This window comes from Erythrolamprus reginae, chromosome 1 (genome assembly GCF_031021105.1).
Source record: "Erythrolamprus reginae isolate rEryReg1 chromosome 1, rEryReg1.hap1, whole genome shotgun sequence".
NCBI lineage: Eukaryota > Metazoa > Chordata > Lepidosauria > Squamata > Dipsadidae > Erythrolamprus > Erythrolamprus reginae.
The window spans coordinates 137,846,512-137,869,230 of record NC_091950.1 but is presented as its reverse complement, the minus strand read 5'-3'; the positions used below and the strand labels follow the sequence as shown (position 1 = coordinate 137,869,230).

At 40.3% G+C, this 22,719-nt stretch overlaps 1 protein-coding gene and 1 pseudogene across 1 annotated transcript; both read right to left on the bottom strand.

Annotated features, from left to right (window-relative positions):
* Positions 1–926: 926 nt before the first annotated feature.
* Positions 927–16,006, bottom strand: LOC139175637 (ryncolin-3-like). The gene is made up of 9 exons (XM_070766817.1): positions 15,877–16,006; positions 12,598–12,795; positions 11,117–11,254; positions 10,470–10,532; positions 9,295–9,330; positions 6,007–6,140; positions 5,456–5,585; positions 2,530–2,664; positions 927–1,313 (listed from the first exon to the last, which is right to left on the bottom strand). Exons 2-9 carry the CDS (start codon positions 12,710–12,712, stop codon positions 1,066–1,068), a joined length of 999 nt encoding a protein of 332 aa, XP_070622918.1. The 5' UTR covers positions 12,713–12,795; positions 15,877–16,006; the 3' UTR covers positions 927–1,065.
* LOC139163643 (ryncolin-2-like) lies at positions 15,869–20,919 on the bottom strand (annotated as a pseudogene).
* Positions 20,920–22,719: the final 1,800 nt, after the last annotated feature.

The window sequence follows — 22,719 nt, the reverse complement described above, 5'->3', positions numbered from 1 at the left end:
ACCAGTGGGTCACTACCAGTTCAGGTCGAAATGGTCTGAAGTGGCAGGAACCCATTTCTGGGCTGAATCGGTAGCTGAAAGAAAGGAAATCCCCCCCACCCGTCATTTCTAAAGATTTGATCTGAGTTATAATTTCAGATTTCCTTGACTATGAAAAGCACTGACATGGCTATCTCATTTATTGTTTCTACCAGGGAAGTCATTTAAGGCAATCAGTTTATGAAACCCTTCCAAGGGTCCTTTACTAAGGCAGAGGTCCAAGTGAATCCTGTTGTTGATTCATAAAGCACAGACAGATAAATGAGTAGGAACTGTTGTGTTACTTTACCTACTTATGGATTATAGATCAATATATTTTTATTTAATTTATTTGTTTTGCCATGTATGTATTGGTGGTATACAAAGATATAATATTTATATACATGATGCTAGTAAAAGAGAAACATTAGGACAGGGGACAGAAGGCACTCTGCTGCACTTATGCAGGCCCCTTACTGACCCCTTAGGAATCAGGAGAGGTATAAGTAAAATGTCGACTTTGCACAATTTTCAGGAGCACCTTTTTCTTTCCCTTCCAAAAAATTTGCAAAATGGAGAAGCATTTGAACCCCATCGCCATGAGCCACAGAGGTGCAGTGATTAGAATGTAGTACTACAGGGTACTTTTTGACAGCCAGCTGACTACAATTTGGCAGATCGAATCTCACTAGCTCAAGGTCGACTCAGCCTTCCATCCTTCTGAGGTAGATAAAATGAGGACCCAGATTGCTGGGGGCAATATGCTGACTTTGTAAACTGCTGAGAGAGGACTGTAAAAGCACAGTGAATTGGTATATACGTCTAAGTGCTATTACTATTACTATCCTATGTAATTACAAAGAAGAGTATTATAAGGGAGTAGAGTCCAATGAACACACAAAGAACAATTTAAAAATTGATTGAATTTAATTTGCTTTTTCAGGTAGAAAATAGAAAAGGAATTTTGTGTGTGTGGGGGGGAATTCATGAATCTGCTGGTACTTTTGGGGTGATGTCTGTAGAAGAATCTGACAAACTGAGGTTTCATTATTGTGATCTAATTTTCATATCTGAATACTTGTAAGAATAATAGTATCCTTTTCCTGTAGCCCAGTTGATGCCATCACCATAAGAGGTCTGTTCCCCTTTGTGATACAGGGCATTCAAGTTGGAAGAGTGGCATTTGTTATACCACCAGCCTCCTTTGTAATCTGCAGCACAATTTCCATTATAGATATCATTGTCTCTGTCTTTGGTAGAGAATGCATGGTCATTGTGTCCTGAGAGAGAATCACCTAAAAGGAGGAAATCACAGGGAAAAACTAAGTTCTTGTCTTCAAGGAACACAAACCTGCAGGGTATTTCACTAATGAAAAATATTCCCACACCACTAAAAATTAGAAAGGGATCCAATATAAATGATAGAGGATTTGGTTTATTTGCCTAACTTCCTAAATTTGAATGTTGGCATCACTAGCCAGCCCAATGAAGAAGATCCAATATGATTTTCGATGGCTTTATTTAGTTATTTTATTTATTTATTTATTAGATTTGTATGCCGCCCCTGTCCGTAGACTCGGGGCGGCTCAAAATACAATAGAACAGTTCATGACAAATTTACAATTTAAAATATTTAAAAAACCCCATTATTAAAAAGACATACATACAAACATACCTTACATAAATTATATAGGCCCGGGGGAAATATCTCAGTTCCCCCATGCCTGACGACAAAGGTGGGTTTTGAGAAGTTTACGAAAGGCAAGGAGGGTAGGGGCAGTTCTAATCTCTGGGGGGAGCTGGTTCCAGAGAGTCGGGGCAGCCACAGAGAAGGCTCTTCCCCGCTTTACCTTTTTCTTGAAGCCATGGCTTCTTTAACGTGACTTTCTGAATACACCAAGATCCATCCAATAGGCCATGTTGTAAATCTTTTTGATAAACCAGAATGCATTTTGTTCCCTGGACCAGTTGAAGGGCTGCCTCTTCATATTCACACACCTATATTGTCCCTCTGATAAGCTAGAAAGGAATTAGGCAGGCCCTTGGCTTAAACAGTTTCTGCATTCTGCATTGAGGTCATCTGGTATTGTTATGCAGCGAGATTATTTAGATTCAATTTGGCATTTTTATCTACCTATTGAATCCTTCCCAAAAACCTATTATAGACAGATATTGATATTTAATTGTGTTACAATATTGTTGCAACTTGTAAGCTGTTTCAAGTAAATGTGCCTTTACATTTGGTGGCGACTATGTCAATGGCAATGGTGTTCAAGTGGTGGTACATGAATAGATATCAAAGCACTTGTTACTATTGGTACTACCTGTGCTTTCTTTTGCCACAGATTTTCTATTTTTTTTTTTGCGGGTTTTTGCATTTTATTATCTTCTCCACTTTTTCTATGATTAAACATATTTTCTGCCCATCTCACTATTTGAAGCAACTATTTATGGTTGTTTTATTCAATGTAAGAAGTACTTGAATGCAGAGGCATTTTCTGTATTACTCACCCATGTTGCCATCCAAATAGGAACCCAACATCAATTTGTAATTTTCACTTTCATTTGCAATTCTGAAACTGGAATATATTGCAAAGGTTTTGGAACCACTGAAATCTTCCAGATCAATCCTCAACTTATGTGTTCCTGCACACCAAAAGATAGATACTATTAGAGAATTTTTGAAGGGAAGCCTGTTAATCATTACATAGACTTTCATTCCACATGGACATGATCAAGGTGGGTTTATGATCCCTGAAGTGCCATTTTTTACCCTTTACCTTTACAAAGTCAATATGTTAATAATTTTCTTTGTACATACAATTTGTTAAGGTAATGAGGAGGGGTACAGATGGTTTCTTGGTGTCCTGGTTCCACATGTTTTTTTAAATGAGGAGAATTTATGGATCCCCAGAGAAAGAAGGCAGGTTTCTCCTTTTTCCCTGATTCTAAAATTTTATTTTTCAGTTAATGATTAATGCTCTTGAGTAATCAGGCTGTATAAAACTCCAAATAATTTCCAAATTACAGGAAAGAACATCTATTTTTCCCAGGTGTGATTTATAAATTTGGAATATACTGTTCATCTCTATGGAAGGAAATAGAAGTAAAGTCTTATGGACTGACAAAAACAGATCAGAGTGGTTACTTTATGCAAACTGTGTTCCTGTGATACAAGTAGAATGTCTGCTAGTACTGTATTAAAGGGATGAATCTTGAAATATTGACACTCATCTTTTCTTAAAAATTAATACTGGTATAGATAACCATGTAAACTGATTTAAAGTATCGAAATGAGTATCAGGTAGAAAAGGATAATAGTGGAACGTTTTTCCACATGTGGTGGACATGTCCTCAAATTTAAAAAATGGAATAAAATTAGAACATGGATTAAGAAAATCACTACACAAGAACTCAAAATGGAACCAAAAATCTTCCTGTTAGGCATAATTGAGCATAAAATTAAAAACGAACAATATTATCTTATATAGCATATTAGCAGAGCTACCAGGATATGTATCATCCAAAATTGGAAGAAAGAGGAAATATTGACAGAAAGAATTACCATAAAAAACACGATTGTACAGAACTAGATAAAATGACACAAGAACTGAAAAGTAAGGATGAATCGAAATATTATGAAGTATGGAAGGAATTTTATAAATGGGTAGAAAAAAAGGAAACAGAAAAAAGCTGTATAAAGGGATATTATGTTAAAAAGTCATAAAAATATAAGATGGCTATTGTAGAAATTAGGAATAACAATCCAAAAAAATGGGAAGGAAGGCTTCACATAAAGCCAAATAAAAACCCTTAGTACAGAGCGTCATAAAATAACATAAATGATAAATGGATTAGCTGTCAAGATAGACAGCAAGGGTGGGGGGTTGTTTGTAAGAGGCTCTTGGGTGTTTTTCATGTTTCTTTTCTTTATTTCCTTCTTTTCTCGTTTTGTGTTAGGTGTTTGTTTGTTTTAAGACAAATGTACAATACAAATTAGTTTATAGAAATATGAAATGGATACTACTAAAACTTAAATCCTACGGCATCTCAGGATTCCTGCACAGCTGGATTACAGCATTCCTGTCAAACAGACAACAAGTTGTCAAAATTGGAAGTGCCAGTTCCCTCCCTGTCCCTGTTAAAAGTGGCCTTCCCCAAGGCAGAGTACTAGGACCTACTCTTTTCATTCTCTACATCAACGACCTCTGCGATCATATCACAAGCAACTGTGTTCTTTTCACCAACAATGTAAAACTCTTCAATACCACAGCCAACACAGCTATTCTCCAGAAAGACCTTGACTTCGTCTCAGATTGGTCTAACACTTGGCAACTTCAAATATCATCTAGCAAATGCTCTGTTCTCCACATCGGCAAAAAGAATCCGAACCTCATATACAAACTAAATAAACAAAATCTCACAAACAACCCCCACTCAGTAAAAGACCTTGGAATACTAATATCAAATGACTTGTGCCAAAGCCCACTGCAACAATATTGCCAAAAAGGCTTCTAGAAGTGTCAACCTGATCTTACGTAGCTTCTGCTCCGGCAATCTCACACTACTCACCAGAGCTTACAAAACGTTCGGCAGACCCATCTTTGAATACAGCTCATCTGTCTGGAACCCACACAGCATTTTGGACATCAACACCCTCGAAAATGTCCAACGATTTCTTCACGAGAAGAGCCCTACACTCCATCACTCGAAACAGAATACCCTGCGAAACTAGACTTACAATCCTGGGTCTAGAAAGCCTAGAACTATGATGCCATAAACGTGATCTAAGTATTGCCCACAAGATCATATGCTGCAACATCCTGCTTGTCAATGACTACTTCAGCTTCAACCGCAATAACACAAGAGCAAGCAGCAGGTTCAAACTTAATATCAACCGCTCCAAACTTTACCAGGTTCCTTAGAGGTCAGTAAGGGGCAAGCGTAAGTGCACTTGTGTGCCTTCCGTCCCCCGTCCAATTGTCTCTCCTATATTTTATATATCTTTTCTTCCATTCATATATTCTTTCCTCTATTCTTCATTGACGTATTCTACTCTCATATCTTTTCTTCTATCCTTTCCCTGATATTTAATACTGCATGATTTATTCTCTTTAACTTTCAATTTGTATTGGACAAAATAAATAAATAAAATACTGTACTGTCTTTTTAAATTGTATATTAATTCAATAAAACTTTTTTCTTAAAAAAAAGTTAAGTCTTATGGACTGACAAAAACAGATCAGAGTGTTTGCTTTATGCAAACTGTGTTCCTGTGCTGCAAAGAGAATCTCTGCTAGTATTAAAGGGATGAATCTGGAAAGATTGATACTCATCTTTTCTTAAAAAATAATTCTGCTGTAGATATGTATTGTCTGGTAAACTGATTTAAAGTATCAAAGTGAGTATCAGGTACAAGAGGAGATTTTGGGCTTACCAGAGCTGGTGAGGAGATGGATCTTATCATTGCCCAGCCAGAATTCTGATCCTTGATTTCCAAATCCTTTCTTGTATGATTCCCAGTCACGGTAAAAATCCACAGACCCATCCTGCCGCCTCTGGAATCGCTGTGTAGAGAAAAGGAGTGATACCCCATCATCTGTTGGATGGAGAAGCTGCTTTCCCAATCTTAGGCCCCCATTTCTGAAGTGGGAGACTGCCTTTCAGTCTGTTTTGCAAAAGACCTTGAATAGAACTTTGACCCCTCTTCTGAGTCATAGCTAGGGAACATCTCCTTCAGACCACCTTTGTTACTTCAGTTCATTACTGTCCTGCCTCAAATCCCAAGAGAGGACTCATTCAGCTCTGAGGTTGCAACTTGTCCACCACTTTAGATGAGAGAACACTGATGGGCCTCTGAATAGCTTCTGTTATTTTATTAAAAAATGATAACATGGAGCCTACTGTAATTATAGTCACATGGGATATTTTTTTCTCTTCTCATGTATTTGGGTATCTCTTTCTCCTCCTCCTTGGGCTTCCACTTACCAACCACCCTCCTCCATCTGTCTCCATGTCACAGGAAACCATCATCGGGTTCCCCTTGGTTGGGTAGATTGTATACCAGCCGCTCAGGGTGTCCCCTCGTTCCAGGAGGTCTTTGCAGTTTCTGGGTTCTGTCACTAGGGGAAGAAAAGGAGAAGAATTGAGTGGGTTAGTTCAGGTAAAATAGATACCTGGGACTCATATTGACTTTTGTGGAGAACTTACAAAATCACTACATTCTTAGTTGCAGGAATATGAATGCTTGTTGCAATGCAATGAACTCATGGATATCCCTTGTAAGAAGTGATTACATAAAGAAAGCATGATAATTCCAGGGGGAAAGGAGAGCCATAGTAGGCATCTTTGGAACTGTTGGGCTTGCTGACTGAGGATGATGGGAGTTTGAGGGAAAGTTTGGGGAAAGTTGATACATGGAAAGTACAAAACCCATTCTTAATTTAGGTATTACAAAGTCCTTTCTTTGTCATCAACCAGTGTGTCACGCTGTGGGTTGACAGCCTCCAAAGACATTAAGAAACATCCTGTAGTTAAATGGTTAACTCTGTTTGTTAATGTAGCTCCTCCCTTTCTATGATGTAACACTGCTTTGCTCACTTCCTCCCTCACGCAGGAAAAGAAGGAGCAGCCATTCTTCTCTTCTTAGTTGTTAAGATGTGAAGACATGTTTTTATGCTGCTCCAGGCATTATAATCTTTTTTTACTTTTTCTAATAAAGTTAACTTCGTTCTGAAATGCCTGCTTGTAGCTCAATGCCATCGACCGCCGGGAAACCTCACTTCAGCTCTAACAGGCTGATTTCTCTCAATGAGATCCTTTTCCCGTCACAGTGAGCATATGAATATAAATAAAATTTAAAATATATTTTCTAGAAAGCCATTATTCCCATCTTTCAGGGCTGCAGAATTTTAACATTATTTTCACTTCAAAATGTTTGCCAAGTTTTTAGCTGGTCTTTCTTCACTTTCTAAGTAATTTTATATGAGTGTTGTTATTATTGTGATTTGTTGCCCAGCCACCCAGATGGTTAGATTGGATTTGGCATTTTTGACCAGTGAGGGTCATGGTCACAGAGAAGCTATCCTTCCTAGATCCTGTATGAGGACAATATATAATAGGAGGGATCCATTCTGCCAGAAACTAGGAGGTGAGCCAACATAATCGGAGAAAAGCAGTTCTTCAAGTGACCTATTCCATACAAAGTTTTAAAGGGAGCAACAAGCATTTTGAAGCCAGCTAGCAGTCAGTGCCAATCTCATAGCTGTGATCACATAGGCACAATGAGACAGGCCAATTACTGCTTGTACCATTCTATTTTGAAACACTTGTAGTTTAAAGCTAATCTTCAAGAGAAGCCCTATGTATAGTGCTGGGCGAACCGAACTCGCACAATTTGGGTTCGGGTTTGCATTTCGTGCCGTTCGTGACACCGAACCCGAAGCCAGGTTTTTTTGAAACTTTGGGCAAAGTTCGGGTTCGGGTTCGGCATTCGCTCAAAAACTGCGAAATGCCGCTGTCTGGGAGGAGAGTGGGGAATCCCATCGTGGCATTCCCCACCTCCTTTTGCTTGCCGCGCTGCAAGCAAAATGAGCTGGGAAACCCCATGATGAAATTCCGGGGGTGGAGCTTTGACGTCAGGTATACTTCTTCCTGACCTCCCTTTACTTACTTGGAAGATAAGGAAGAATCATGGCCAGTTCTATAGTGTAATGGTTAGCAGTCTGGACTTTGTATCCAGCGATCTGAGTTCAAATCTTGGTGGAGCCTCCATTTAATTTTTTTTTACATTTTTTAATTTTTTATTTATTATTATTATTAGTAGTACAGTGGTACCTCATCTTACGAATGCCTCTTCTAATGAACTTTTCAAGATACGAACCCAGTGTTTAAAAAAAAAATTGCCTCTTCTTCCGAACTATTTTTACCTTACGAACACAAACCGCTGCTGCTGGGATGAAGGGGTTTCTTTTTTTCTCTTTTGAAGAAAGAAAAGGGAGGGGCAGCTTGGAGATGGAGAGTTTGCATTAACAAAGCTAGGAGAATGGAGTGCTTGCAGAGGCACTGAAAGGGTGTCTTTTGAAGAAAGAAAAGGGAGGGGGCGGCTTGGAGATGGAGAGTTTGCATTAAGAAAGCTAGGAGAATGGAGTGCTTGCAGAGGCACTGAAAGGCTGTCTTTTGAAGAAAGAAAAGGGAGGGGGTGGCTTGGAGATGGAGAGTTTGCATTAACAATGCTAGGAGAACGGAGAGCTTGCAGAGGCACTGAAAGGGTGTCTTTTGAAGAAAGAAAAGGGAGGGGCGCCCCCTTGCCTTTCTTCCTTCCCACTCACCCTTTAGCCTAGCCTTGGTTCTTCTACCTGCCCCCTTTCGTTGCTCCTCCCTGCCCTCTGTTCACCTCCCTTCTAAAGTTTGGGATTTTCCTGAAGGATTTGCACTCATTATTTGCTTTTATATTGATTCCTATGGGAAAATAGTTTCGTGTTATGAACTTTTCACCTTACGAACCTTGTCCTGGAACCAATTAAGTTCGTGTGAAAAAAAAAAGAAAGCATTAAAAGGACCCTTCAGCTCTTTGGGGGCAAAAGGGAACCTTCCCGATGTGCCCATGGAAATAATTAATAAATGATGATGATGATGATGATGATAATAATAATAATAATAATAAATAAAAATAATTTTTTTTAAAAAAAGATTTGAACTCAAAATCCAGACTGCTAACCATTACACTATAGAACAAGCAATAATTTTGCCCTCTCTTCTAAGCAAACAAAGGGAAGTCCTTTCAGCAAAAGGAGCTGGGAAATCCCACAATGGGATTCCGGGGGCGGAGTTTTGACATCACAGAGTGTTCGGGTTTGAGTTTGGTGAACTCAGCCGAAATTTACGGCAAGTTTGGCTGAACTCACTGAACCCGAACACCGTTGGGTTCGCCCATCACTACCTATGTAGTATCAGTTAACGTAGTTCCATCATAAAATGATCAGGGCATAAGGGACCAATAGTTTTAAAAATAGATTGTCCGGTATGAGATGGATTTTTAAGAATCCATCTACTTTTATACTTGATTGGCTACCAATGCTTTCTGTAAAAACGTCTGGAAATAACAACTTGGTTAGTTATAAAGGCCTAGCAAGACTGACATTAGCAAAGCAAGCTTTCTGCATTTGATGATTTCAGGTTTCTTGGCCTTCAGCTTCCAAAATCATCCATCTACCATCTGAAAGACTAAAGCAACCCAACTAGGTAGCTATTGAGAAAGAGGAAGAAGAGGCATACCTTTCGGTTCACAATTGTCTAAGCTGCAGGCATCTCCTGTAAGGAAAAAAAAACACAGCAATTTCTTGTGCAGTGGGTAAACAGAAAGGTTCATCAGGCCCATATATTAGAATAATTCTATCTATCTATCTATCTATCTATCTATCTATCTATCTATCTATCTATCTATCTATCTATCTATCTATCTATCATCTATCTATCTGACTTCTATGTCGCCCAATCCTGAAGGACTCAGGGCAGCTTACAATAATAATACAAATAGAAATACAAATAAGTACAGAGCAATAAAAAGAAGTCAAATATAATCTAAAATATGTAAAACCCCGTATTAAAAGAAACCCAGTTAATATAAAAAGACATGATCCCATACATATATAGCATTCATACAGTGTGGCCCTTTCAGTTGTTAGTTCATAGCCCCCCAGGCCAGCTCTTTGTGGCTCATGGAAGGCCAATAGTGTGGGAGCAATACGGACATCAGGAGGTAGTTGGTTCCATAGAGCCAGGACGGCCACAGAGAAGCCCCCCCCCCTCCGTGGTCCTGCCAACCTGCATGGCTTTGTTGACGGGACCCAGAGGAGGCCAACTCTGAGTGTTCTTATTGGTCTCTGCGAGGTATGTGGCAGGAGGTGGTCCCGTAAATAGTCTGACCCTGAGCCATGTAGGGCTTTATAGGTAATAACCAACACCTTGAATTGTGCCCGCAGACAAATAGGAAGCCAGTGCAGCTCGCGGAGCATCAGCTCTCGCGGCTGCATTCTGGACTATTTGCAGTCTCTGAACACTTTTCAAGGGTAGCCCCATGTAGAGCGTGTTGCAATAATCAAGACGGAAGGTGATGAGGCCTGAGTAACTGTGCAGAGAGCCTCCTGGTCCAAATAGGGCCACCGCTGGTAAACCAGGTGAACCTGGGCAAAGGTCCCCCAGCCACAGCTGAAAGATGGTGGTCAAAACTCAGCTGTGGGTCCAGGAGGACACCCAAGTTGCGAACCCTATCTAAGGGGGTTAATGTTTATGTTAGTGTATTGTCCATTCATCATTTGGTTCTGTATTACAAGCAGGTCAACCAGGGACAGCATGAAATAAAATGTGATTGGTGGCATACAGGTGGGGCAGTGCTTCCCCTTTGATCCAGCTCTTGCACAAACTTTGATCACAAACAATAGGTGTATTACCTTTGTCTCCTTTGTCTCCTTTTGGTCCAGCTTTTCCAGTTATCCCAGCAGATCCTCTTTCACCTGAAGAAAGAAGAGGAGGAGGAGGAAAATGGCCAGTTTAGAAACATCAAAATACATCTTCAACAGACTTTTCAAGCCAGACATTGCACTGATGAGAACATTACAGCTTCAAGGGAGCAAATAATCAAAGAGGTAGGCTATTTGGATTTGAGATGATGGTTTTAGCTCAGGGTTGTTGGGAGTTAGGATTTGTTCAAAATTATGTTGGATTTCTAGGTTATTGAGCAACAAATCCTTGATAACATTGCTGATTCTCCTGAAAGGAAGAAGGCTCATGAGCATAAGAACAACTCATAGGACAAAACGACCTTTTAAAAATTCCCACAACAATAGAGAACCAAAGAAACATCTCCTGACTATTTTGCTAAGATATTGATCTTAAGAATCCTCTACTAGATGATCCTACTGACAGAGAACATGCAACTTTCATTTCCTATTGGGATAAAGCAAATTGCTTCTGTCTCTCTGCCAGCAACTTCTCCTTTTCTAGGCAAGTAGCTTTATTAATAGAAAGTTCGCTTCCCACTGTTGCAAGAAAAAACTGCAAATACTTGGAATGACATCTTCAATGGATATTTACTCACCTGGAGGCCCCTGAGGACCGGGGTCACCCTTTAGCCCTGGTGATCCATTTGTTCCTGGCACACCTGGAATTCCAGGTATCCCAGCCTGACCTTGGAGAAGAATCTTCTCATTTCCACATTGTGTTAAGCCCTTCAGCTCTGGCATGGGAGAAAGAGCATAAAAAGGACACAACATGAAAGACAGAAAAGAGGCTGAATAGTCTCCCTATAGCGCAATAGGTTCACTTTAAACCAAAACAGCATGAGTGAGGTACTAGAAAATCAGGGTGGCAGAAGGCAAGTTGATTAGGGTGTAAAAGAAACACAACATTTCTTCCACTCATATTTTCCACACGTAAACATTACTTCTGTTGCTGGTCTGTTGGAGAATATGAGAATGAAATTAGAGGGCTATTGCCCAAGGACTTTTCTCTAAGGCAACAGTGCATCCTTGATTTGTTTTGACTCTTGCTTTTTTCCCTCCTTCTCTCCCTTCTTCCTTCCTCCCTTCCTTCTTTTCCCCTTTCTTTTCTTTTAAAATGAATCTGGACTCCTGGCAACTGCTGGGCAAATTTCTGCAGCTTTCTTGGCAATCTTACCTAGAAGTTGCCCTTACCTTCTTAGAGCTGAGAGAGAGTGACTATTCCATGGTCAGAGGACTTTGTGCCTAAAGTGGAACTAGAGCTCATGGTCTCCCAAATTCTAGTTTGATTATTTAACCGCTACACCAAACTATTTTTCATCTTTGTCCATTATACAGTGTGAAACCAGGGTCTTCCACATAAAGTAGACTTCATTAGGAGGCTATCTGTATCTAGAAGATGTAGGATTAAACTTGCTTGTTCTCATGTTTACCTATTCAATGTATACATAAAACTGGTTAGGCAAATACCTAGGCAAAAATCTTAACCATGTTTTATAAATTTCAAAACCCCAGCTAATGCATGTTCGACATATACAAAATGTCATCTGAAAATTACCCAGTTGCTTAAGATCAATTTTGTTTTTATTTATTAAAAAGTAACTTATTGATCCTTAAAAACTATTCGGAAGATGCTGCTGCTTTGAAAAGAGCTCCTTTCCCTTCAAAAGCATCACAACTCATGCACTTTCTCCAACCTTTAAATGTCACCAGCACCCTCAGGAAATGCTCAATCTTAAGACAGAACCTCCCTGGAGTCAGAATTCATCCCTCACCTGTTCCTGAGCCATCTCTTTACCTGCAAAGCTGCTAGTCAGCAGTGCCTAGATAGCAATAACACTTATATAGTGGTTTATAGTGCTTTACAGAACTTTCTAAGCAGTTTACAGAGTCAGTATATTACTTCCCTGAATCCAGATCCTCGTGCTCACAGTAGTTGTGGACAATAGAAAGAATGTGAGGCAATTATTCCTTTTCTTATGAATTGGCTTTATTGGGAAACTAAGTACTGTACCACCATTCTGCTCCTGCACATAGGGACCTCACAAAGGCTAAGAAAAATCAGACAGGTGGAACTCACGTTCACAGCAAGTGTCTTCAGCCTCTTGGAGTCCTCCAGTGCCATAATTTGAGACTTCAGCCTCCACAGAACCAGCAATCAGGAAAATCAGGTGGAAACCAGCCCAAGGCTTCATCTTCCCTTGCCAGCTTTCTCTCTGAGTGAGACATGTGTGGTATCTTGTTTCTTATATATATATATACGCAGGTCTTTTAATTACTGCATCAACAGAGAGATCAGCAAATGATTACATTTTCTGAGTAAGGATAAATATGCCCATATCTGTTTTGCAATGCCTGTTTGTGCAAACTTAGCAGAGTTCATTGTTATTAAAGAAAAGAGGTGCTCTTGAATTATGCAATATTTGTCATATAACTAAACCTTTCCTTATATTGAATAACGTGTGCATTGTAGCCACATTGTGTCAGGAAAAAAATAAACTAAAACAAAAAACATATTGGTTTAATCAATAATCCTATAAATCCTTACCCTTTTTCTGATTCGGCAAGTTCCCATATTCACTAAGCAACTGATAATGTTGTCTTAAGGGTAAGATATTTGCTTTTGGATTGATTCTGAAACATACTGCAGCACCAGGGTTGGGTTCTACTTCCCTCCCCTACTAGTTTGGGGTTGCGCTGGAAATCCGTGTTTTGCGCATTCACACAAATGTAGCAAGTGAGCGCATTCCCGTTGCTCCAGGATTTTTTTTTTTAAGAATAATTTTTATTTACCTATAAATGACATATACACAACTACACACATACAAGACTTTACATATCCCCTCCCCTCCTCAGCTCCCCAACAGCCTCATTTGGTTCTCTTGTACGAAAGTGTTACCTGTGGTTTATTATTCGGTTTAAGGTATAATCAATTTATTTAATCACTAACTTTCGACATGCAAATGTGCATCTAATCAAATAATAATAAGGTTCACATTTAAACTATTATTCTTTAGCTTACATAATTTTTAAAACTTTGTTCCCTTATCATGCAGCGAACTTTGTATTCATTCTTTGGTTCAACCATGTATAAAAATCTTTCCACACCTGGTGGAATCTTGTATCTTCCTGATCTTTCAGCTCCAATGTCATTTTAACCACTTCTGCAGTCTAACATTTTTTTAAATCAAATTTCTATCCTTTGGCAGTGCTTCATTTTTCCAAAACTGTGCTATACATATTCTTGTTGCCGTTATCAAATGTTGAATCAAATAGTATTGTTCTTTTTTCATGGCTTTGCCGATGATACCGAGTAAAAATATTTTGGGTTTTATTTCCAATTTGATTTTAATTATTTATTTTATCCAATTCTGTAGCTTGCACCAAATTTTCTTAATGGTCTTCGTGACGTCAAAGCTCCGCCCATGGAATTCCCTATTGGGATTCCCCCCCTCCTTTCTAGCCTCCAGATCGGCCGAAAACGGCACCGGCGATCGCAAAAACAGCGCTCCGCCGAGTGGCACCGCCCATCTGTCACCTTCTGAAACAGCCGGGCGCTTCTCGGCGGCCTCCGGAACCCGAACCCGAACGTCCGGGTTCGGCATTCGGGAGAATGCCGAGATGCCCCCCAGCTGTTTCAGAAGGTGACAGCCAGGCGGTGGCGCTTCTCGGCGGCCTCCCGAACCCGAAAAGTTTGGGTTCGGATTCAGGAGAATGCTGAGAAGCCCCCTGGCTGTTTTAAAAGGTGACAGCTGGGCGGCGGCGCCCAGCGGAGCGCCATTTTGCGATCTGCGGTGGGTTAGTAATCCGAAAAAAGTTTGTAAGAAGAGGCAAAAATTTCCGAACCCCGGGTTCGTATCGCGAGGAGTTCATATCATGAGGGGTTTGTATCATGAGGTACCACTGTATAAGATGCACCTTAGTTTGGGGGGAGGAAAATAGGGAAAAGAATCTGCTTACCAGATGTTCATCTGGCTAGCATCATTAGTCTGGTCAGTTTCAGCACATTATTTTATCCCCTGGTTAGGGCTTTAAAAAAACCTTATTTGGAGAGAGTAAATGAAAGAGCTTGCAAGCCTGTAAGAGCTGGGAACATTGTTAGAATCTGGTTAGGGCTGGAAATAAACATTTGGAGCAAGCTAGAGCAATTTAAAAAACCCTGCAAAGACTTAGGGCTTGGAAAACAATCTTAGCAGAGAGTAACAATGAAAGAGCTTGCAAGCGGTAAGAACTGGGAACACTGTTAGCGCCTGGTTAGGGCTGGAAAGAAACTTACTTAGAGCAAGTTTGAGCAATGAAAAAAACTCTGCAAAGACTTAGGGCTTGGAAAATATTCTTTGCAAACAGTAACAATGAAAGAATCTGCAAGATAAGAGCTGGGAAGATCATTATCACCTAGTTAGGACTGGGGAAAAAGGCTTTAAAAAGAAGCTGCATTCAAAGTATAAGACACACCTGAATTTTCAACCTCTTTTAAGGAGGAAAAAAATGCGTCTTATACTCTGAAAAATAAGGTATTCAATACGCATAGTAGTGATTTATGTTTCTTGAAGTCATGGTAAGTTTACCCTGAATGGTTGAATGTACAACTGTGAAGTCTAACTAACAGGCGACATTATAGATCATGATTGATAAACCAGTATGCTTGAAACTTGTTAATACATTAGGCCAAAGTATGGACAACTTGGCTGAGTCTAGGACAGTGATGGCAAACCTATGGTATGGGTGCCACAGGTGGCATGGGTGCCACAGGTGTCATGCAGAGCCATATCTGCTGGCACATGAGCTGTTGGCTTAGCTCAGCTCCAACGTGCATGTGTGTATTGGCCAGCTGATTTTTGGCTTTCACAGAGGCTCTGGGAGGGTGTTTTTGGCTTCTAAAGAGCCTCTGGGGAGATGGGGGAGGCATTTTTACCCTCCACCATCTTCAGGGAAGCCTTTGGAGCATGTGGAGGGTGAAACACAAACCTACTGGCCCCCCCAGAAGTTGGGAAGCAGGCCATTTCCAGCCTCCAGGGGGCCTCCAAGGTTCATGGGAAGCTGTTTTTGTCCTCCCTAGGCATTGAATTATGGGTGTGGGCACTCTCACATGTGCGAGAGCGTGCACCCACACTCTTTTGGCATCTGAGTGAAAAAAGGTTCGCCATCACTGGCCTAGGATCACATTTTGTTTTCTGGATCAGTTGAAAGGTTATAAGCATTCCCTTGATATGCTATTAGAACTTGAAGGAGCAGGATGGAAGTTTTGTTCACTTGCTTTTTGAGGAAGGTTTAAGAAATGTTTCTACATTCTGCATCAGATCACATGACATTTATATTTGTTACATTCATTGTCAAAAGGTACTCTGTGTTTACTCACCCATGTTGCCACCTAAATAGGAACCCACAGTTAGCTTATAATTTTCACATTCATTTGCAATTCTGAAACTGGAATGAGTTGCAAAGGTTGTTGAGCCATTGAAATCTTCTAGATCGATCTGCCACGGCTGTGTTCCTGAATCCCAAAGGGTAGATGTAATTAGAGAATGAATACTAGAGATGCAGAAGTCCATAAGGGAAACATATTGATCATTGCAGTAGACTTTCATGCCATAAAGACATGATCACAATGAGATTACGAGCCATATCTATTCAAAAGCAGTGCTAACGAATATGGTAGGACAGAATCATAAGCATTGGACATTTCTGGACTTCATGCACAATTAATCCAAAAATGATCTTTTACCTTTTAATAACTCTTTCTACCTACATGTGAGGGATAAGGAGGGGTACAGATGCTCTATGATCTTCTATGTCCTGGTTCCATGTATTTTTTCGAAAACAAGAGAATTTATGGTGCCACAGAGAAAGAAGGCAACATTCTCCTTTCCCCCTGATTCTAATGCTTTATTCTTCAGTTAATGATTAACACTCATGGAAAATCAGGCTGCAAAAAGCTTGAAAACAATTTCCAAATTAGAGAAAAGAACAGCTATTTTTCCCAGATTTGATTTATAAATTTGGAATGTACCATTCATCTTTATGGAAGGAAATAGAAGTTAAGTCTTATGGACTGGCACTAACAGATCAGAGTGTTTTCTTTATGCATACTGTGTTGCTTCAGTGCAAAGAGAACCTCTGGTAATATTCATAGGCTGAATCTGGAAGGATATTCCCCTTTTCTTACATAATTATTTCTGATAAAAATAAGCATTATCTGCAGAAAAGGACTTCATGTATATCAAACTGTGTCTCAAGTCGAAGAAGGGATTTTGGGCTTACCAGAGCTGGTGAAAAGATGGATCTTATCATTGCCCAGCCAGAATTCTGATCCTTGACTTACAAATCCTTTCTTGTTTCCAGTCACGGTAGAAATTGGTAGACCCATCCTGCCACCTTTGGAAGAGCTGGTGGAAAGAGAGGGAGCACTACCCCAACTACTGCTTGATAGAGAAGCTGCTTTCCTAATCTTATGCCATTTCTGAAATGGAGCACTGTCTTTTAGCTTCATTTTGCAAAAGGAATAGGACGGAATCTGTCATAGTTACAGTGGGGCACTGCTTCTCAATTATTTTCTGTTACGCCCTCCCTAGGAAGAAGTAAACATTTCACACAACATTTCCCCAACTCTGCTGTGGCTGTAAATAATTTCATTTGTGTATAAAATTGTTATAAGTACAGCTCTGCATAACATTGTATCTGTAATAGTAGCCATGATAGCACACGGAGGGTCGGTTTCCTCGTCGCCAATGTAATAACTCTCAAAGCAAGGTTGAATCAAGCAAGGTTTATTTCGCTAACAGGACAAGGAAGTCAATTCAGCCAAGAAGCCATGGAGTATTGAGAGCTCTATACAATGACAGTTCTCCTATTTATACAATCTAGCCCAGCAACAGGGCAGTTTTACAAAGATACATTTTAAGCACCAAAAGAAGGCAACCAATCAACATGCAATAAACAAATCTGAACTTTTGACTTTTACCCTGTCTGGGTAGGTCACCCAGGCAAATATCTAACAGTATCCTTATTAACATTAAAGAAAACAAAAAATGTCTCTCACCGTAATCACATTATCATTATCTCTGTCTCTCTCTTCCTTTCTTTTCATCCCTGTTAAATATTTTTCCATGGTGTCTCTTAACGGTTTGTTATCTGCACTTCATATCTCCTGCTCTGTTCTGTGTGGTATTTTTTTGGTGCAAAACCCCCCTATTCCCTGCAGCAAAAAACAAACAAACAAACAACTTGTTCCCTATGGTCACCTGCCCCTCTGGCATTGCTCCAAGCTCCTCCAGGGGGGGGGGGACGACACCCCACTATTTGAGAAGGACTGCAATAGGGAGAGAGTGTAACTGGATGCCACTATATTTTGCTGCTTAAAAAGCTATTGTAATGTCTCAAGTCTTGGAATAGGTGCATTTTATATTATCTCAAAGACAAATGGCAAAAAAAATCCCATAGAAAATTATCCTACTGCCCATTGTGTTAAAAAATGTGTTCTTGATTAAATTTTTAAAATCAACAAATCACTAAACAAAACCAAAGTTTGTCCCCGGTGCCAGAATAATCCATAAAGAACATGCATAGTTTGGTGTGGTGATTAGAGCATATTTGGACAAGGAACAAAGAATCCTGCATAGATACATGAAACTCATTATGTAGGTTTAGAGATATGACTCAATCAGCCTAATTTATTTATTATAAAAATGCTATGATAAATTTATTACTAGAGGTGAGAATCCTGGTAGACCTTCAGAGCAGTGCAGGAGATGCAAATATATTTATTTCCAAGTGAGGTGAAAACATCAGAGTCAGAGATGTCTTCAGGGGAAGTTACAAATAGTTAAGATGCCAACTTAACTTTTTGGGTGTCCTCTCCCACCCAAGATCCCCTACTCAGTTTGTAACAATAGATGAAGAGGAACTTCCCTACAAGGAATGGAGATGATGGTTGGTGTCTGGATGACCCTGTAACTACTAATGATGGCTACTTCTCTGAGTTCACTTGTTATCAAGAGAAGTGAAAGTGCAAACATGGCTGCTCTTCTCCCTTATTGGCTTCCTGAGGGAGGGCTCCCAATGATAAGGGATAAGGGCCACATAGTGAAAAATATCCATCCTATATACGGACAGAATTTGGAGCTGCGAATGCTCTATTTCAGGGCTTCTAGTTTTTTCAATCTGACAACAACAGGAATGTTTTCTGCTGCTTTGGGCTCATATTCCAAGAGGTTTTTATTAAGCCCTGGGGCTGCAAATTGTCCACCACCAGTCTCTTGACATGAGAGAAGGATGGTGGGCCCTTCAACAATTGCTATTATTTTCTAACAAAAATGGCAGCATGGAGACCGCTTGTTTAAAAATGTTATTGTTGTAATATTGTCCTTCTTGCTCTTCTATTATGTTTAATAGATAATTATCTCCCCCTCCTCCCTCCTCCCTCCTCCCTCCTCCCTCCTCCCTCCTCCCTCCTCCCTCCTCCCTCCTCCCTCCTCCCTCCTCCCTCCTCCCTCCTCCCTCCTCCCTCCTCCCTCCTCCCTCCTCCCTCCTCCCTCCTCCCTCCTCCCTCCTCCCTCCTCCCTCCTCCCTCCTCCCTCCTCCCTCCTCCCTCCTCTTCTGGAGGACTCCAGATTACCAACCAACCTCCTCCATCTGTCTCCATGTCACAGAAAACTAGCATCGGATTCTTCTTGGTTGGGTAGATTGTATATCAGCTACTCAGAGTCTCTCCACGTTCCAAGAGGTCCTTGCAGTTTCTGGTTTCTGTCTCTAGAAGAAGAATAGGAATGGTTGAGCGCAGTAGTGGGTTCTAAATGCTTTTGTTACAGGTTCATGTTCGCATTCACAGAAGGGTCCTGGGTGGGCGGGTGGAGCCTCCCACCACTGCTATAGGTTCAGAGAACTGGGCTGAGCCAGAAGCAACCCACTGCTGGTTGAATGGGTCAATTCAGGCAAGCTCTTCTCTCAAGGACAGATGTTGACCTTTGTGGAGGACCTCCAAGTATGAAATCACCATAATCTTTGTTGTAGGAATATGAATGCTTGTTGTAATGCAATAAACTCATGGAGATCTCCAGTAAAAAGTGATTATATAAAGAAAGCATGATAATTCCATGGAGAAAGGACAACCAGAGTAACCATTTTTGGAACTGTTGGAACTTCCTGGCAGAGGAGTTTGAATTTGGCATCTTTGTCCACTTGAAGCCACTGAAGTCTCCTGACTCTCTTGACTCTTTTTTTTTTTTTTGCTAGGCACCATCTCTTACTGTTTCCCCCCCAAGGTCATCCACACATTCAATCACAGTTTTCTATTCCAGTGAATTCTGAGTGTTCTTTATGTGTGGAGAGATGCTGTTCCAGATGGAGGGGGCCATGACAGAGAAGTCATACTTCCCAAGTCCTTTTTGAGCAGAACATTTAATGGAAAGGACCCACTCTGTCAGAATCTAGTGGGTGGACAGACACAATGGGAGAAAGGCTGTGTCTCAGGCAATCAGGTCCTATGCCATGCAAAGATTTAAAGGGAACAACCAACCAATACTCTGAATTGCACCCAGAAGCCAACTGGAAACCAATGCAGCTCTCATAGCAGTGGTCACATACAGGTCACATTCAGGCACAATGAAATGTTCTGGTTAGCTTCCAGATTTAATCCCTGTTTTATAGAAATCAAAACTTGGTCTAATTTATGTTCCACATGAGCAAAATGTCACCTAAAAGTTATAGGTCAAGATTAATTCTGTTTTACTGATTAAAAGGTAACTTATTCATCTTTTGAAAAATTGCTTCTTTTAAAAAAGTTCCTTTACCCTCAAAGAGCATCACAATTCAACTTTCTCCAAAGTTTAATGTAAATCCTACTAGCATCCTCAATAAATGCTTATTAAGCAGAACTTCACTGCAGCCAGATTCCACCCCTCACTTGTTCTTGAGCGGTCTCTTTACCTGTTAACCAACTGATCAGCAACAGCGGTAGGTTACTCCTGGTTCGGACCAGTTCTAAGAACTGGTAGCACAGGCGGTGGGAGACTCTGCCCACCTGTCCTGGATGCTTCTGCACATGCGCAGAAGTACTGAGCATGCACATGAACAGGTAGTAAAGGGGTTTAGAACTCATTACTGGTCAGCAATGCCTAAATTCCTATGCTCACAGTAGTTGTGGACAGAAGAAAAAACATGGGGCAAGTATTCCTTTTTTAATGAATTGGCTTTATTGGGAAACTAAGTACTAACTTTCTGCTCCTCCACAGAGACATCACACTAGACTAAGAAGAAAGATGAAAGATCAAACAGCTGGAACTCAGGTGCACATCAAGTGGCTTCAGCATCCTGGAGTCCTCTAGTGCCATAATTTGAGACTTCAGCCTCCAGAGAACTAGCAACCAGGAAAATCAGGTGGAAACCAGCCCAAGGCTTCATCTTGCCTTGCTAAGTCTCTCTCTCTCTCTCTCTCTCTGAGCCAAATGTGAGTGGTGTCTTGCCTTTTATATGCAGTTTATGGAGGTCTTTTAATGATTACATTGACAGAGAAATCAGGAGGTGCTTACATATTCTGACTATGTCTGATTGGCAATGACTTTTCAAACTCAGCAGAATTCATTAATGAATAAATAATGGCACCCCTCCTGTATAGTTCATTAGGAGCCCATCCCAATAGAAGATGTTGAAATAACCCCTCTTGTTCTCAAGGAGTTAAGTGACTATATTTCAAAATAATTTTCTGCTAGATGAGTGCCATGTGAAAGATATAGCTCAAGAACCATTCTTTCTTGAGTTATATATATAAAAAATAAAGATATTAAAAATTATCCTAACGTAATTAACCCAATAACCACCCCACAAATCCACAAAACAACAACAAAAAGTAACAAAAAAAGAGAAATAGTTTAAAATTAGAAAAAAGTTAACACAAACCCAAGTTCAGAATTTCACAAATATTATGTATATTGATAGTAAAGGTCTTAGAAGCTGTAGAGTAATCGGGTCAACAGATAAGTTGACAACAATTACGATACCTGACAAACTTATAGATATGAATTTATTTCTTTTACCTTTTCTTTCTTTTTTCTTTTCTTGTTGTTTCCTTCCTTTTGTTCTCCTCCTTTCTTCTTCTTTTCTTCTTCTTTTTTCTATATATAAATATGTAACCTGATGTACAACTATATACTCAAAATTCATATATATTTGTATTGGTACTGAATAGTCCTCTTACTTTATGTATCCCTTCCCCATTTATTTTCAATAAAGATTATGTTTTTAATTAAATATATATATATATATATAAATCATCCTAACATCATTTCCTTCATTGTAGCTGTTGGGGAAAACCTCTGTAGTTTGGCCAGGAATGACTTTTCCATTCTAATCAATGAACAGAGAAATGACAGAAAATGGAGAAAAAGGCCTTTAGACTGAGAAGAAAAGCACATACAGGCCCCTCACGTCCCCCTTTTTGTCCTGGCTGCTTCAAGAGCAGACACCCACCCACCCTCCATTCAATCCATAGTGCTTAAGGGGTCGCCCAACTGGGGTCCGAGTAGGAACTTTTTACAATCTTAGCACTACTAGGTCTAGATTATTTTTCACCTATGCTATTCTGGAGGATGGGGAACGGAGTTTGACTATGGGATGTATCTGTTGCTAAATAGCTAGTCTTTCAACAATTGGCTTTCTAATCTTGGTCACTTGGGTGGCAGAAACGGGGTGGAAAGGGTATCAGTGGCAACTGTGTGTTCTCCCTTGGGCATCTTTTGGAAGATGATTGACTGCCCCTTTTGTACAACTCATGCTGCCTACCTGGCCAGAGTGGTGAGAAGGGGGTCCCCTTGGGGCTCACCTACATCATTTCCGGTTCCGGGTCATGAGGGTGAAGCCCTCCCACATGCCTGAGGTGTGGCATCCATGGTTAGGCATAGGCTGGTGATAGCCTCACACTGCCCATCCAAGGAGTTACACCCATTAATTACCCAAGTATGCTGGATATAGGATATTCTGCCCCATTTAGTGACCTCTGCAGGTCTCTTTGTTGATATGTTAATAAAAGGGACCCTTTTTAGCCAGCTTCAGTGTCCATGTGATCACTCCGCATCCAACGCAAATGGCAGTTTTTAACTTATAGTAACGATTCACCATTTTATCGTCTATACCACAGGTCACCAAACTGTGGTCCATGGACCATTGGTGGTACACAAGAAAATGTTGGTGGTCCATGGAGAAATCTTGG

Excerpts from the sequence above, each read along its gene's own strand:
- LOC139175637 (XM_070766817.1), bottom strand. The coding sequence starts at position 12,712 with ATGAAGCCTTGGGCTGGTTTCCACCTGATTTTCCTGATTGCTGGTTCT. Across the intron at positions 9,331-10,469 it reads AGGAGACAAAGGAGACAAAG|GAGATGCCTGCAGCTTAGAC; the intron begins GTAATACACCTA and ends TTTTCCTTACAG. Across the intron at positions 6,141-9,294 it reads AGACAATTGTGAACCGAAAG|TGACAGAACCCAGAAACTGC; the intron begins GTATGCCTCTTC and ends TTCTTCCCCTAG.